This window comes from Ruditapes philippinarum, unplaced genomic scaffold (assembly GCF_026571515.1).
Source record: "Ruditapes philippinarum isolate M1 unplaced genomic scaffold, ASM2657151v2 ctg1038_1_1_1_1, whole genome shotgun sequence".
Taxonomy (NCBI): Eukaryota; Metazoa; Mollusca; class Bivalvia; order Venerida; family Veneridae; genus Ruditapes; species Ruditapes philippinarum.
Window position 1 is genome coordinate 86,029 of NW_026853927.1, and position 18,825 is coordinate 104,853.

Sequence of the window (18,825 nt, forward strand, 5' to 3'; positions counted from 1 at the left end):
TTCTTTTTATTGAATGTTGTAGGAAAGACGTGCATTGAAAATAATTCAGTTTGTCAATCTGTCACCACTCGGAAAATTGAAACATTTAAAATGGCTTCCAAGATGGATACCATAGTATAAGGTTTCATCATACTCAAGATCATAAGTGTATATTTAGATGAAATTCACGTCCAAATAAATCATTTATTATGGTGGAAAAATTTAGAAATTATTTAAGAGTAGATGGATTTCGTAAGCATGACGTCTATTAGAAAGTATCATGATAAATTAATATTTTAAATGAACAAATAAAAATTTTAATCTTTCCTAGTTACTGCAGCACAAAAGCGCTGAAAATTGTTTCCTTGAACGGCTTTCACCGTTATTCATTCTTGCCAATGGATGGCTGTCGATGTTATCATTAAAAAGAGGCGAACGGCTGATGACATTACTAAAATTTTGATGACACTCCAACTTAAATACTCTATAACTTTAACAGGAAAGCATTTTTGAAGATATGGTGTGGAATATTTAATGACGAAATAATGACGTTTACGACTCGTATGATAAAAGGATTTATTATCATGAGAAAATATAAGTTTTTGTGACTTAAAAATAAAAATACCGCATCTCATGTTTTTCAGCGTTGGTTACACGTTACCTTATGATCAATCTGGGGTCATTTACAGCCTCTCACAAGTCCAAAATTTTCTTGGCGATGAGGGAGGCTCCGCCCCCCCCCTTCAAACCCCCCAAACAGAAGGGGGCACATCCCCCTTCTGGCAACCCCCTGATGTATCTTTTGGTTGGGGGGCCGCGCCGAAAAAGAGGTCACTTTTTTAACAACATTTCTCAAACAAAAACAAGTGTTTGGGGCCTAAATAAGGCATTTTTTCATCATTTGAGACAACAAAAAGGGGGAGGGGGTGAAAAAGGCGTTAAAAGGCGTGTATATGAAGTAATGGGTTAAGAAGGCATAATACACCGAAGGTAATTCAATATATATATATATATATATATTATTTATTTTTAATTACAATTATTAAGGTGAAATATTAATTCTGGTTATAATATATACAAAGCATAAAATCAAATTAAAGTCAAATTTAAGGAGAAGAATTCTATAAGACTTGTCTTTCATTCTCGTCCTTTTCCATTGTGTAAAAATATTGTGTTTGTTATTTATTTGTATGTACACTATATATACTTTGGGAATAAATATGTTTAAACCAATGCATAAAATCTGTTTACCATTAATGGAAAGTAATAGAATCATCTTAGATTAACATTTGTCATTGCACCATTTACTAAATCATAATACATTTATATTCTTCAACAATAAATGTAACACCAGGGGCCCGTTTTACTAACATACTTATTCTTAAGCTTTGCATAAGTGTGAAGTTACGTCCAAATTTTACGTAAAGACGTATATCTGAAAAATCAATACGTACTCTTTTTGTAAGTTTCACGTAAAATTACGCTTAAGTTATGCTAACTGAAATTTAAGTCAATAAGACTGACATGAATAATGCAAGAAAAGGAAAGCGAAAATTGTATATACAGACATGACTGCTCAGACAGTTTGACGATGAAAGCGGCTCTATAAGTGTGGTGTCACAGACTCATTCGAAATGAGATTTAGTAAAGAAAACAATTACGAATACAAAAGTCATTCTTTCAGCTTATTACCATATTCTTCTTTAAAACAAATACGTGTACCAAATCCATCCACCACTAAGTCGTGATTGACCTTTATCAAAAATATTTAATATAAATCAAAAATCAAGCGTTTGCTAACTAAACTTCACGAGGTTTGATGCTAAATGTAGATTATTTGGAATTTTATCAGTGACACAATAACTGTTGAAACTCAGGTCTATTAGTTTGATATCAAGTTAATGCAGACAGAACAAAAATATCTACCTGCTTTTATATTTTGTTATAAAAATGTCGAGATCCTTTACCAGTTAAATACTGTTTTTTTTCCTTGAAATAAAATGATGCTGAACATTTTTGGGGCGCATTAAAGTGCACGAAGACTAAATGTACATAAAATGATATGTGGTGGAAAATATTCATATATCAATACATCAATGAATGCTTAATAGTTACACTGCAATTATGACAAAAATATTTTATGTTTGCATGTAGTGCTTTACGCGTACTGCTGAACATTTCGTGTCATCTGTTTTTCTGGTTTTTCATGTTTTGCTGTAAAATAATAAAAAGCAGATTTATGGATGACGTGAATTAGTTAAATATTTCACTTAAAAGTGTGAACAGATCCACATTTTTACTTGCGGGAAACATCAAAGATTTTCCCATTTTACCTCTTGAGATATATAGCATATCAAACCAAGTTAATTCCACTAGTTATTTTCAACAAAAAATAGCTATGATTGGTCAAAGGGGGTACTGTCGATTACTTTTCCTTAACACTCTTTATATATACATTATTTAAACATTAAAATTCGAAAGAAATTTGTGTGATGGATGGCCGATGGTACAGTATGCCTATAAAAACACGAATTGCTCAGAGACATCTGGGCGTCCGTAGATGACCATACAAAATTTAATTTTAGCTTTCTTGAAAGGTTTGCGGTCACATATTTGATTGTCTGAGAGAGGATAAATATTCCCGAAATGCCTCCTTTTTGAATAATTTTTAACACCTCTATTGAAGAGTTAGGAGATATTTCATCGTAGAATAAGAAAAACGTTCGTACGTTTTATGAAACACACTTATGATATACGAAAGTTTCAAGGTAACAATACTTACGAAAAACTTACGAAATGTTAGTGAAAACGGGCCCCAGGTAAATAAGTAATAGAGCGTTTACTTAATCTTGTCTCACTTTTACATTTTGATGTTAACTCTTCTAATCTCTTTGCATATCAAATTTTTCAATAGCTGATGTGAGAGAATCTGCAACTTCACATAAACTCTCTTTTTGATTTAGAAAGTAATCTACAGCCTGAAAAACTTTTAATTCATCAATAACAGTAAGGGCGGATCTTCTCTCGTCTGAATCTTTAAAATGCAATAGAACCACTATAACTCTTTTGTAATATTGATCTGAAATAAATAAAAAGAGAACTGTTGCTTGAATACATATTGAAGAAATTGTAAAATAAAGAGATAAATCGTTGATCGGGATCGCGTTGGAGAAATTTAGAGTTCAAAGAAAAAGGAAACTAACTCATTTAACTCATCACATTTAATACCCCTACTATTTTTACCGCAAAAGATTTAAGACATTTCCATAGTCCGGCCGTTCTGTCCGTCCGTCACAAAAACTGGAATCCTTGATAACGCAGGAAATGCTGATTTTTTTTTAATGAAACTTGAAATATGTATAGGTAAATGGCAATCTGGAGATTATGCACATCTTTTTTTCTACCTTTCTTGAAAATTTGATTGTTATGGCAACAAATAAATCTAAAATATGGCAATACCAAAACATATTTGTGATTTTTTAAAAATATCAACAATTGTAGCTCTAAAATAATGATTTTTACCCCCTTGAACTTACAATTTACTTTAAAAAAAAATTAGTATAAGATTATTTCTGAATTTATCTTCTTCTAAAATATGTTTCTTATCACCTACAACATCATATGTGATAACATTCATCGTTCTAGCACCTGTATTATTATCCTTGATCTTAGAATTTCCATGATAAAATTTTGTCAGTTCGTCTGTCTGTCTGTCTGTCCGTCCCTACAAACATTTTCCTTTGTGATCACTATTCAAGGACTTGGAACTTCTTCAAAAAATTTTCTTGAAATAGAGAAACGTAGAAATATTATGTATGCATATTTACCCAGAGATAAGTTTATCTTTCAGTTATCTGTTGTATGAACATAATTTCCTTATTAGACAGAGTGCCTTAACACATAACTATGATACAGTCATCATAAGAACTCAAAAGTACACAACAGCATTATTGAAGGGTCTGGCTCCTTCAGAATATTACTGATACTTTTGTAGTGCTTGTGATACTTTTACTATTGTTTGTTTAAAATGTGTTATTGCCTTTGTTCATCTGTTAATATTTCCTTTGTTATTTAAAATATCTCATATTAATGTGTCGCGGATGTCTTGTGCAAAATATCTGAACATATTCAATTGTTTTAAACATTTTCTGTTTGAACACATTTTTTACTTGTGTAAGTATATTTAAAACCTAAGCGGAGTGGTGACGTATTTGGTTATGTTTGCTTCTTAAATAATGGATCGTGGGTTTGAGGCGCCCTACTCTGTTTTCTTTAGTGTTTTCACTCATATGAAACCATCACTTGTTAGTTTCCAGCATCACTTGTTAGTTTCAAGAAGCGTACTTGAATAAAAAGATATTTTAAAAAACTTGATGCACAAATAAATATATTTAAACTGGATAAAAAAAATATTAGCATGGAAATTCTTTACTTACTTCCAATTCTAGAAAGCGTTCCCATAACATCAGATACAGCTCTTGAATGTATGAGAGAAATCACAAGTAACGGATTTTCGTTCTCAGCCAACGTTTCATCTGGGTTGTAAGTAAATTCCAGAAAAATGTTTTTCTTCTCTAAAAGTCGATTGAGGTCATAGAGACATTGTTTGTGTCTATCTGAGGTTTCTCCGCAATATACCGAAATCTAGAGATGATACAGAAGATAAATATAATAAGGTAAACGATATTGCTTTATTCTATATTATAAAAGTACAAATTGCTAGAATCTGTTTAAACGTGCTCGGTTAATAGTCAAATGTTTTTGAGACTATGATAAAGTACAAATATTTGTTGTGATTTGCAAAACGGGACAACTATTTTCACTTATACTTTTCTTAATATTATGTAAAAAATTATTTATATACAATCATGAATTTATTTCTTAAAATATGTTGAACTGAATTTGTTGAAATAAATTTACCTTCTGGCATTTTGTGGTCGGAATATTAATTGTAACAGTCTGCTTACTGGCGTACTTTTTTCGTAAATGCGTGCCTTCCTTTATATCTACTTTAAGTTCCATGTAATTCTCAGGTACCTTAAAAAGAAGGTTAAAAGTCAAAACAGGAAGCTTCCCAAAAACTATTCATGTCACATTTTAGTATCATGCGATATTTAAACGTTCCGTCGACATACTTTCATATCTAACATTATTAATATATCGTTAGAGGAATTTTTCTATTTAATTGGGTAAACGGTATGACAATATATTGCAGGTATCTTTCTTTTCTGAACTATGCAGGATTATTTAACTTACTACTTACATTTGAGTTGCCAGTCGTGTTATCTACAGCTTTTTTGTCAAAATCCTTATGCTGTACAATCATCAAACTCAAGCAAACCTCCCCATTATGCAGGAAGAAATTATACTTTAACGAGATATCAATCGAACTCGGTGGTGTTCGTTGGCTGATCAGCCAATATTTAGCGTCAATAAGCTTTTTGTTAATCAATTTAGGAAATCGTTCGCATTCACAGTCAGTTGTTTTGCATTTGCAATCCTTTCGACAAAGTGTGCACTCAAATCTAAAACATTTTAAACAATATCTGTTAATACAGGAATGACATCGATGTCCAAACTCGTACAGTTCTCGCTGTGATTTTGTATTCACACGTGCCATTACTTTTTAATTTTTTTAAAATCCTGTCTTTTAACTACCTTTTCTACATATATGGCAGAAATCTAAATTTCTTAATTTTAGCTGAAACGATTACACTTAAATTTGTTCTTAAGATATAGGTTCATCGTATTAAAAATATTTAGTGGTAGAGCTACGCAATGTTTGTACAAGATAATACTTTTATCTTATCAAGCAATGTTTAACATTACGAGGCCGCTATATCAAACCGCACGTTTGGTGAAAGATTTATAAGTATCAATATTTTAAAAAATCACTCTTTACTCAAAACAACTAATATCATTTTAAATAATGGATATTTTATCATTTTCTTTTGTTCGATTTTTGACCTTGTACAGTTTAAGTAAACAGTTATTAATGTTTGTTTAATACTGAACTTTATAATATAAATATGTTAAAAATAATTTGCCGCAGGTCTAAAAAACAAAGCAGTATACACTTTTTATTAAAGGGAAAGACAATGTAAGAATAAAGATGATACCAGAAATAGAGTACTACACATGTATAAATAATAAATCTTCAAATTTTCTGCGTTAAAGTAATGATATTAAACGCTTGATAAAATCGCTTAATCAGCGAGTTCTACAAATCAGTAGGCGCGGCCATGTTTGTGTATTGGCGGTATAAAAACAGGTGCGCGTGATGTCATTAACCCACATAAAATTATTTACAATTGTCGAATCATAGCGAAAGATAAAGATATTGTAAAGTATTGAATATACAAAATAATCTTAAACAAGATGTGTAGGTGAAAAGTTTTTGGCTCAAAATGCGTAACAATAGCCAAGAAAATAAAGAAAGAAATAAAAAATCAACGGTCTACCAAGCACCGATCGCACCACTTCAGACCGAGTGATGCCCGTTACTCCAAACAATGCTACGTTCATTGAAGTCTCATTCCAATGTAATTAAACACTTTTTAACAGATTAGATAAATACATGTATTATAATTTAACAAAGTGTCTCCATCAATTAATGCAAGTAAAAATATTGTCTTTCAAATGTAAATATGAAATGTAAATCGGAAATGGATTCTCGATTTCGGCACAATTAGGTTCCTGACTTTAAAGCTTTTATAGCTCATTTGTGCCGTCTGGACACAACATAAGAATGGAGTCGATATAAAACTGTTTTATTAAACAAATGTAACTGTTTTCTGTTGCTTTGTTAATGCATTTTATAAAATGAAGCAGTTGTCATATAAGTAATCATTTACATCATAATCTGCGAAATCGATATGAATAATAAATAATTGAATGTACGCGTGTGGTTGGTCTTATTGGAATCATATAAAATTAAGCTCTAAGATAGCACTTTCACAATAGCAGTTGTCATATAAGTAATCATTTACATCATAATCTGCGAACTACTTTAAGCTTTATGATTTTTTATTACATTGTGCTCTTAAGAGTTACATAAGCCTAGGTACAACTGATGTTTCTGAATTAATATATTTCGCAATAAACTATTTATGTAGCTAAATTAAATGATAAACTGTACGTGTGCTACGTTGAATTTGTCTTTTACAAACATGCACCACCCCTGAACAACTGTATCTGTGTTTTTAGCAACATAATGCAACTATCGTGACAAAGTAAAAACGCACAGAAATGCACAGATTGAAGGTTCCATACAGGCTCCTAAATGTGAATCTGTAAGAAAAACTAGGGCATTTTGTGCGCATTAAACGCATTGCACGGATTAAACTACAGCAAATGATAACCAGCGTTAATGATTGTTAACTTGCATATCATTGATGCTTTGTGGTGAGATCTTTACGTGATTTACTTCCATTTCACTAATCTATTTCTATACGTGAATATTCGATACAAGTTTATAATTTTTCAACAAAAAAAAGCCAAGAAAGATTCCTTTTATACCGACTGTTTATTAGCTAAGAAGACAAATACACATTAAAATCTAAAAAAAAAATGTACAAGACAAGTGCTTTAAAAAAGTGGAGCATATTTCTTTATTGTTTAACCATTTTTAAAGATCCTATATGTTGTAATTAAGGATGTAACAACTAGTAAGTGAAGTTTTATATATGTATATATTATTCTTAAACATCCAAGAAAATGTTAAATATGTACTGCAAATGTTTATTAATCATTTAAATATATGCATTTATTTCCTTTTGAAAAATTTGGCTTATACTTTATCAAAAATTTATTTATAATTACCTCCCTTTATTTACATGAAATGTAAATTCGGTAATATTTTTACAAATAAGGCTTTTTTGAACTCGCAATATTGATAAATCTTCATTTGAGCATCATATTTATGATGTAAAACCATAAACAATTGAGTTACAGGATCTTTAAAATAATATTGGCAAACCTAGGAACATTGAGGTATACACATTTTCAATAATTTTGACCTGTGTAACCAGATAAAATCAATAGTCAATTAATAAAACAAGTCGAAAGGAAAGAAAGAAAAACAACAATCTTGTTTAAATGGCTGAGTAAGAAAGGGAAATAATGAATGAATATCAGATATAAACTTACAATTGTTTAAGTTATGTTATATATATGTACTTATATCAGCGGTATATCTATATTCTGACCATAAGAATTGTAAGTTCATCCTCTTGTCCCCACTCTTATAAAAATAAAAGTAAAAAGTCTCTCCCTCCCTCTCCTCTCCTCCCCTCCCCCTCTCTCTCTCTCTCTCTCTCTCTCTCTCTCTCTCTCCCCCCTCTCTCCCTCTCTCTCTCTCTCTCTCTCTCTCTCTCTCTCTCTCTCTCTCGTACATGTTATATACATTTGCAAAAAAATCAATATAAATCAGTTAATATAATTGTATATCTTTCTTAGACAAGCAGAAAACACAAGCCAAACCATGAATACAAATACGAAAAAGTCTCAACGGAAACATTCACATTACCTTTTATCATAAAATACATGTATTATTTAAAAGAATTAATAGCATCTATTATTTTCTTGTAAACATCGACTATATTGTCACTTTCAGGTTGCTGGAAAAGGTCAATGATATCCATTTCTGAAAAGCGTATATTCGACTTCACTTCAGGTGCACATTTTCTTTGATCTGATTGTTTGAAATGTAAAAGGACCAGTATGATATGCTTGTAAAATCTTTCTGAAATAAAGAATAGAAATTAACAGATAACTCAAAAGTTCTGTTTTAAAAAAGAAAATATTTTTATTAACTCGCATTACATTTAAGAGTTAACTCTAAGTCTAACAAAATGTTTGATTTCAACTTCTTCAAGTAACTCTTGTGAGTAATACCCCGCATTCTTTGTTCTTTATCTTGTAAATAACAAACATCGGTTCTATCATATTTAATACTTTATTTTTGTATTCACGATGCATATCTTTAATATGAATTGTTCTAGAATGGGCACATTTCAGTAAGTATTTTAGATATTTATAAAAACAACATACATTTATCATATAATATTATATCGGATTATTTTATAAAAGAAAGAAGAAAATTGTTGAGCTAGTTCTAAATTGTTTAGTATGAACATATGTATGATAAATAATAATGTTTGGTTCTAGAAAACTCTTTTATTTTCTATAGATCTACATGTATTTATACATGTATATGGAATATCATTATCTCAGCCTTAATAAAAAAAACATATACAATTTGTTGGTGGTTTGTTTTCACGTATGATACTATGTACTATAAACATATTTTTATGATATTTCAGACATACTATTACGATTTGTATTATTTATATAGACAGACTAATTCATATTAAACAAGCCATTATCTTGGCCGATTTTTGGTAGCCCTCTAAGTCAATAAATCATACATTGTTTTATTTAGTTACTGGCATTTATGTAATGTATGCAAGAAAAATATATTGAGTTTCATTATGTTAAGAATATCTTTATCAGTTGAACAGGTTCCCAAAACAATAGTCATGAAAAATATGCAATTCGATATGATATCTTATGCTCATTTGATTATTATATCAAACATTTGGAGTATTTTGAAATATAACAGCAAATAGCACCATTTTTACATTACCTTCAATTTCACATAATGCAGCATTCACATCTGACATAGCTCTTGAATGAACTAAACAGACGACAATCAGTTGAGCGTCCTTTTTCCCAAGTTTTCCAGAAAACTCATCAACTTTCTGTACCTGTATATCTCTACTACCTAGGTATTTGATTAAAGGGCTTATAAATCTCTCTTGTCTTGCCGTTGTGTCCTTGCTATACAGTCCAATGATCTAGTTATAAAATAATAATACAATTAATTTTTTAAAGAAAATGATCAATATCTCTAAAAAACCGCAAACAAGTATTTATTATATTATTTTTATCATTGATATATTTTGGAAAAAAACATATATTGTAAATAAATTTCTGGATAATTAACATATATGAAACAGCGGCGTAAAATCACATTTGCTGCTAGTAGTTCATGTCATTATGTTATTGACTTACCTTTTCATCAACAACTGTTTTCAAAGCGACACATACTGCCTGCCGACTGCGTAGGAACTTCCTTGAAGAAGGATCCTCATAGTCCAAAACCAAAACCTTTATGAAGTTTTCCTGAAATAAAAAAGAAAATTATTGGGACAGTTTACTGGTTTTTTTATTTAGGTTATTAATTCACATTAATTTAAACAAAAGTTATTCTAAACAAAATAGATACGGTTTGATATAACTCATGCTTTTCCAAATAAAAAAAATATGTACTTATACCAACCCGTTTATTTTCATTCTGCACTTCATAATGTTTTGATAATCTCATTTCCAATGTTAATGTAGTTTTTCCATTATGAAGGCTGTAACAGTGAGTCGAGACGATGTAAATTGTATCTTCAATCGGTAGACGTTCATTTATTGATTCCCTTAAAATCTTTTTCGTTCTTTCCATTTTTTCTTCAATGGTTTGAGCAATCATATTGCAGTAGCATGTATTGCCACATGAACATTGTATGGCACAAAGTAAACATTCAAATTTAAAACAGTTCAAACATCGTATTTCCTCATCATTCATGTTTTCAAGTGGCCTGGATAAGCAATCTTTACATCTCTTGCCGAAATCGATCATGCTTTGTTCATTTACTTTTTTAAAACTTGTTAACATACTTCTACGTTTGGATTGGGTTCCTTGAAGGCTAATACTCAATTCAGTTTGAGTGTTGGTGTACTTTGATAACACAACTTCGCCAGTATCATTGTCAGGAAACAATGAGGAAACTTCATGTTTGACTTTTTTACCTCTTAAAGTGAAAGGAAATAATGTCATTCTCTTTTTTCCTTGTTTTTCCTTCTCATTTTTGACCCCAAGACAGGTTCTGTCACTATCCTCATTTTTGGCAGCTGCTGTAGAATTTACAAAGATATGTTCAAATGTTGGTGCACTCGTTTGCATTTTGTTCAGTTTCGTTTCTACTTTATGTTTCGGGTCCTCTTTAGTATCTTCCTGAATATGTTCTGTATAATCAGGACACAAAATATCTACCATTTCACTGCGAACAGATATAGCAATGTGTGTTTTATCAGGACTATCATTGTTTCTTATTTTCTCACCAGTGTAATCACCGTTGTTTTCTAAGGAATGGTGTGTCATTTCATGCAATTTCTGAGTATTTTTCATGTCTTTTTCCTCTAAAGCTTGCTGGGTACTTTCAAAAACGATACCATTTTCTTGCATTTTTTTAGACGTTTCATCGTCTTCTCCATCAAGTTTAATTTTGTTAGTCTTCCAATCATTGATTGCCGAGGGTTCATCCAAAATCTCACAGTACTTTTCTATTGGAATGAAAGGATCTGGAACATTGACATGGCTGTCATACTCGTCTCCATTAGAAGATACTTTACATATTCTGCCTTTGCGTTCATCGCTGCTTTTATTGTTTTCAATTTCCGGACTATGATCAGTCTGCCCTTCCGAGTTAGTCTCATTTTTTATGACTTCAGTCGGATCGAGTTTATTTTTGCTTATTTGATGAGGAAAACTTCCCCTAACTTCTTCGTGTCTCTCACATCCCACGGCTTGATTGCTTTTCAATACATTTAATCTTATTATACTTTCTGTCATCATATTTAAGTCGTCTTCAAAGTTATCTGAGAAATCCACAAGTTTTGTGCTTGCAATGTCTCTTTCATCTTGACCTCCTGATAACTGTTGGTAACTGCTAAAACTACTTTGGCTTTCAGTATGTTTTGAAGTCGTATCTGCATCATTTCTATCGCTAAACATTGCACTCATATCTTGACTTTTACCATTTGCTACTTCTTTCTCGCCAAACAATTGTTCCTTAAGCTCAGACAATAACTTTGAGGTATCGTCATTAGTTTCGTTCAATTGTGCATGGTCATTGTTTACAACACTTGTGTCAGATTTAATTTCGGTATCCACTAGATTTGGAAACTGTTTACCTTCATATGTTCTTACAACATCATCAGGTATATCTATCAGATGATTTTCATCTCTTTTATGAAAACCATTTTTACCTGATAACGATTCTAGGATGTTGTCTTCTGTTGTATTTGTTGATATTATATCAGTCAGTTCTTGGCCGTTTGAGTAACTTTCGGTGCTGGTATAATTCATTGCTGTTCTTTGATTTTGTGAGGATATAGGGGAAAGGACCTCCATACTGTCAGGAGTTAATTCAATCGATCCTTGTGCAGTTTCAGCATTGTCCTGTGGTTTGAAGTGTTCTGAAGATATATTCGCCTTAAAACCTTTATCCCTGATTTCTGTTAAAATGTTTTTAATGCTTCTTTTCATCGTTGCAAATTTTTGGTTGTTAACTGCATTTTTTGATCTTTTATCTTCCACTTTCGATATCTCCGTGAATATCGCAATATTCAGTATCCTTATCTGACTTAGAATGATCTTCATTTAGGTTGATAGATTTAAAAGAATAATCCTCAGTCATATCATTACAATTAACATTAATATTGTCCAATTCTCCGTCATATTCACGTTTCGCTATTTTGGACATATTTGACGTATTCTAACAAGATCACACAATTCTTTATCACACTCGTTTCAAAAGCATCAATAAAAAGATTTACATTCGAATAACAATTTGAGTACAGCAATATCAATTAACCTTAAAATGTGCAACGTATATTAAAGGCACACTATGCTCAAGAAATGATTTAAATGGGAAAATATTTTAGTGGCAATGTTTGAATAATGGATTTTAGGAATAAAAGATTATGGTCACAACAAGTAAATAATGATGCATGTGGGGACAATATCAAAAAGGTAGCAGAAAGTAGTAGAAACTATTATGTCCCTTATTCCAAAACGTATTAAAAGAATCAAAATATAGTTCAGCGAAATGCCAAATGAGTATTGCTTCTGCAATTGTACCAGGACGCCGAAATAACAGTGTTTCTATGAAATGAAAATTGTTGAAGTGTTTGATGTTCAATGTGCCTTTAATGAAGTTATATCTATGAGTACAAGAAGGGATAAACATAAATCCATTTTCTACAGATAAAGTATCCTTGAGATTGATAGTATCGTTATAATTCAGCGTATATCACATAGCTTCATTTTCCATGCTCAGCCGAAAATATTTCAATACCTTGATTACCTAATTTAAAAAGATTTTTTTTGCATTTCGAGATTAAACTGTCAAACTTATAATAATTCCGAAAATAGAGTGAATGAAAATACAAAACTAATATATTTGTATTATGGTGATATAAAGACTAGTCTTTAATGCAATAATGTGATTTATAGCTCGTATGACTACCAGTCTTGATATCGATATAATTCAATTTAATACAAATGAGACATTTCAAAGGCATTTCGGAACAAAGATCTAGTAAAGGACAGAAGATGTTTTAAGAGCAAAAGAAAACAAAACAAATAACTAGGCAAATAGTGAACAATTGAATACAAAGTTTGATTTGACTCTTGTGAGAGATAATGTATTCTGTAACATCTCTCAAGCCAGCCCCTTCTAGCACCGGCCTAAGGGGAATTTAATCCTTTACATTAAAAGTATTGGAATTAATGACCCCAGAGGAGCCGTAAATATAAAAATAATGAGATAAAGTTAGGCCACGTTGCTTTACAATTGTTGTTAGTGCAGTTTTATGTTGGAATGCACTTACGCACTGATACGATTTCATATGTTGAAAGACGTCCAAAATGATAAAGACAGATAAAGATATTCAACTTATCTTTGACTTGCGATGTTCAAGTATTCAGTGCAAGGGATAGCTATTGCCAAAGTGTCATAGTCTAAAGGTATCTCAGGTAGATTTATTGGTTCACGCGTGCCTGGTACTGACATAATGTGAATTTTGTCCTAATTTGCGTTCATCGCATGATCTCATATGACTTCTCTTAACCTAGTTAGAAATAGGTACATGATAAAGGTAATGTAAGTGTCGAATCAAGTTATTAGCAAATCAGTATTAAAGAAAAGCAACTCTGTTGTTGAAAAGTGTATGCTTTACATAGATTATGCCCTATACTTATGCCTGTTCATTACCTCTGGCCCCCTTTATAATGTCATTTAATTTTGTTTCACCGATTGTTTGTTTTTTTGACAAATAATTCTGAACCACAATCCGCTTTTCATTGAATAACACAAAAGTGTGACATTGACGGTTCCATGATAACCTCCGTATGAACTGACGTGTAATGTCTCTAAACTTATAATTCAGCCGTTGTCATGTATAAATATTTAATAATTCATTTAACTAAGTGGTGCTACGAGGCGCGGATGATATTTCGCTTATAATAAAAACATGAACAGGTCTAATTTAACCGATTTACCATTTTATATTTTCCAGTTTAGTGCTTTCTTTTGACACTTTTTACAACGTTTTTGTTTATTTAATTCTTGTTTATGGATGCGTGTGGGCGTGCACGTGTGTGCACGCGCATTCGTGCATGTGTGTGTTAGCGTGTGCGCGCGCGCACACTAAGATATTCATAAAAATGCACCAAATCTCCTTATCTCCTTAAAAAATATGAAATTGCTTATGTTTGTATCGCAATAAGGTTAACGAAAGTTCTTCCATTTCTAATAAATGAGGATCAAAGGGAAAAATCATATTCAGATGCTTGTACATTGGGTTCTTTTTTTTTTTAGGGTTTTATATTGTCAAAACAGGGGATATATTTTTATTTTTGCCTATGATACAAAAGAGAAAGATCATCAATACACTCACACATGTTCTATCAATTATAATATGTTAATCAATTTTGACAGCTTTTAAAAACTTTCATTTAAACTAAATGCCTGAATATTGCAGATTATGAGCTAACAAAAGAAGAAGTTCTTATTGGAATGCAAAGAAAACGGTTGAGAAATTAAATTTTAATATTTCTTGTTACAAAAAGATATATCCAGACTCGAGGTACAATAGCCAAAGTTTCAATATACAAACTGATCATTATTCTAACTTAGTTTTTCATTATTATTATGTTGAAAATGATAATTAAATCCAATAATTATAGTATCATAAAGCAGGGACCTTTCTTTTAAATTGTATACACATGTATGCACAGTGCGTTAACTGGAAATCAGGTATTAATTACTCACACTCCAGAGCATGCGCATCGATTGGCTCATTGTTTCTGGGGTTTACTTTTTGTGACGGCAGAGAAAGGAATAACGATAGAAATGTATAATTCAGATAATCGTTCATTGGTTACTTTCTTCTGGGGTTACCTATTGTGACAACACGGGACATGTTTTTTCATTTTGCCTTTGATACAAAAGATAAAGACCATCAAGACACTCGGCAATCTGATTTATACTCAAAGGCTACGCCACCTCGTACAAATCAGATAGCCTCGTGTTTCGACTTGTAACTGGGATAAATGTATAAGTAGATAGGCTCACTACCAAAATCTTGTTGATATTAAAGTTCCAAATTAAATAATTATCTGAACATAGTTTTATCTCACAATGATACAAGGAAATTTATAGTTAATTTATCAATCTTGAAAAAAAATATGTTACCATTCAGAGTCGGAGAGGTGTCATATAGAATGTCTTCTTATAGTCTTCTTTTAAATATAACGCAATAAATATATTGTTGGTGACACATTATAACGAAACGCTTCGGGCAACTTCTTTATAATAATATGTTTTACACTTCCAATGCTGAAATGATATTTATCGTTTTTATTTCTTATGTAGAACCGTAAAGAGGTCTAAATTAGCAAGTTTTCTTTAACATATATTAATTATGCTATAAAGCAATGAAATTAGTTAGTGAACATCACATACATCAATGTACATTGTAAAACTATTTTTATAGATTTGTTCAAACAAATAAATGTATGTACTACATATATATACATATAGAGATATGAAGATGGCGGGAGTTTAGGGTCTGTCACCTGTATATAGGGCTCGTCGGGAAGTCGAGGGTACTCCTGATTCCTGACCACTACTGCGGATCGTGGGTCGGGAGTGCACCTGTCATTCCTTGGGGCGCGAAGACCAATTGAAGCTTCTAGACCCAAAGTCGTGCTCTGATTGAGTTCAGGTCCACGAAATAGTGGGCGGAGACTACCAGTTCCGACTGACTTTAATATGATTTGTCTTTAAATAAATTATGAAATATATGTAATTGCTACTTTGAAGAAAGAGCTAAATTTAGAAAATATCACATTCGACTACAGGGAAGTAAATGAGTAAATATATGTTATGTAAATTAAAGTGGTTATCCCTCTTTCTGTGCCAAGCCTTTGTTCTTTGAAATTTCGTTATTTTCTTTTTTATAAAGATTTTTAACATTCTACACAAATTCAGCTATGCTTATAGCACATAATTGTGGGGATTTGGTTATAATACGAGTATTTTAACTTTTTCATCAGGAGACTTGCAATTTTGATTAATTTTGATTGAGATAATCCCCAACGGTGTGTATAATTTCTCCTACTATATAATTATGTGAAACAAGTAACAACGCAATATTTTCATATCAAACTTTGTCTTTTTTTAACCATAACCCACGTAAAAACCTTATTATTTTGTGTATACACTTTTCGTTTAAGTCATATTGTTGGGGATGGGGACAATATGGCAGAAAAGATGAAAAAAAATTAAAAAGCAGTAAAATATAAATAATAAAAATTATAGTATACATGTATATACAATAATATTAAAAGGATATTTTTTCGTTTGACTGAAATATGGAATATATTTTCGCGAAACATGATAAAATGATACATATTTTCACGAGCCGGGACGGCGAGTGAATATATGTGGTATTTGATCAATCCCATGTTGAGTGAAAATGTATACCATATTTAACGAAAAACGAGAAAATAACCTTTTTATTTAATTTCATTATCAAAGAAAAATGGTTACGAACCCCATTGCTTGCTACGCAACTGCAATTGTACAGCGCGCAGTTATAATTATTTATTACATGCTTTTTGGTGGTTTATAGAAATATATCAGTGATATAAAAATGGTAATTTCATTGTCTGAAACAGTGAAATTACCACTTTGATAATTTCACTGTTTTGAATTTAAGCCCCTTACGTTATTTCAGAGAAATACCAGCGTGCACAGTACTGGGAACCAACTTAATGACTTGACGTCGTAAATGACGTCACGTTATATTGTTATTTGGCGCGCTTTTCATTCAGTATTAGGTTAAATGTCTTTTTAAAACGTTTCTTTGCATATAATAAAAAGAAAATTTGTTTAGTTTAGTGTAAGATTGACATATATTTCACCTTGTGAACACCAAAAGTTCATATTTCACTCGTGGCTGCGCCACTCGTGAAATATACCTTTTGGTGCTCACTCGGTGAAATATATTCCGATCTTACACTGAACTAAACAAATATCCTCTATATTATTGCGTCTTGTTTTGCACGCGATATTTGGCGCTACATTGCGACGTCACGTAAACAACTCTTTTAAACTTGTGTACGTTTATAACTGAATTAAAGATATTGGTGTTCGGATAAATTTTCTTAGTTTGACCATTTTCTCATTCTAGATAGTTTTGAAAACAAAATTTAACAAAAAGTTGTTTTGCATTTTTCAGATTTTTCAAAGATTTGTCGAAAGAAGTCCCTTAAAATAAATATGAGTTTCGACTCTGCCCACTTTCATATTTCATATTTATTTTTAAAAAATATGAAATATATTTGGCTGATATAGCACCATATTTCATGGGTAAAATTAAATAAATATAGTATATCTTACAATACGTCCGTTGCCGAGTGGTTAAGGTCGTTAACTTCAAAACCACTTGCCCCTCACCGCTGTGGGTTCGAATCCCAGGGACGTTGGATTCTTTCATGTGAGGAAGTTATCCAGCTAGCTTACGGAACGTCGGTGGTTCTACTCAGGTGCCCGTTCGTGCCTGAAATAATTCACGGAAGGGCACCTGAGGTCTTTCTCCACCAGTAAAGCTGGAACGTCGCCAAATGACCTATACCGTGTAGGTGTGACGTAAAACAAACAAACGTAACGATATAATTGGATTTATTTCTTTATGAGCAGATGCATCACAATGATTATCACATTAAGAAGTCGATAAAAAATAAACAACCCAAAAATAAAAAATAAAAAAATGTCAGATCTAAAAATATCCCATCACAATTAAATTAATAAATGTTTTTCAAGAAAACGTTAAAATAAAATGACTGCCAAAGTCATTTGTGTACATCTGAAACAATATTATATGAAAGGAGTCCAAATGAAAAATAATTGGTGCAAAATGAAAAGTACAAGCAAAAGTGAAAAAATGCTCAATTTAAAACCAAATAATCTTTATTCTATTTATCATCCGTAACATATGTACTATTTTAAATTTTACTTGAACTTTTCAACCCAGCAATTATAAATATTTCCAAAAAGAACAAATAATTACTTGTAAACACTTCAAAATGCGCTATTTATGTCACGGCTGTAGGCAAATAGCCACAGAATTAAAATAAGTGTAGCATCAAACATATATGCCAAATCTGTCATGTGGGGGAGTTCCACAACACCAGAGTACGCGAAATTCAATGACATTCCAAATAGTGTTTATAAATTAATTTAGAACAAATAAAACATAATAAATAAACTATTTTATTTCTTATTATGGACAGTTTGATCTATCCTTAAAAACGAATAGTGCTTATAATGAAATACAATACATTGTAAAAGCAAATATGTATGCATGATTATTCCAAATCAATCCATAATTTATTGATACCTTTAAAAAAGACTTATTTTACCAAAACTCTCCGATTTAACTTCC

The 18,825-nt window shown here is 31.4% G+C and overlaps 2 protein-coding genes across 2 annotated transcripts; both read right to left on the reverse strand.

Moving 5' to 3' along the window:
• Positions 1-988: 988 nt before the first annotated feature.
• LOC132738406 (uncharacterized) lies at positions 989-5,712 on the reverse strand. Its single transcript, XM_060725901.1, has 4 exons — positions 5,243-5,712; positions 4,900-5,016; positions 4,416-4,623; positions 989-3,058 (listed from the first exon to the last, which is right to left on the reverse strand). Exons 1-4 carry the CDS (start codon positions 5,597-5,599, stop codon positions 2,862-2,864), a joined length of 879 nt encoding a protein of 292 aa, XP_060581884.1. The 5' UTR covers positions 5,600-5,712; the 3' UTR covers positions 989-2,861.
• Positions 5,713-8,352: 2,640 nt separating this feature from the next.
• LOC132738411 (uncharacterized) lies at positions 8,353-12,472 on the reverse strand. The gene is made up of 4 exons (XM_060725908.1): positions 10,322-12,472; positions 10,054-10,164; positions 9,626-9,836; positions 8,353-8,722 (listed from the first exon to the last, which is right to left on the reverse strand). Exons 1-4 carry the CDS (start codon positions 12,470-12,472, stop codon positions 8,529-8,531), a joined length of 2,667 nt encoding a protein of 888 aa, XP_060581891.1. The 3' UTR covers positions 8,353-8,528.
• Positions 12,473-18,825: the final 6,353 nt, after the last annotated feature.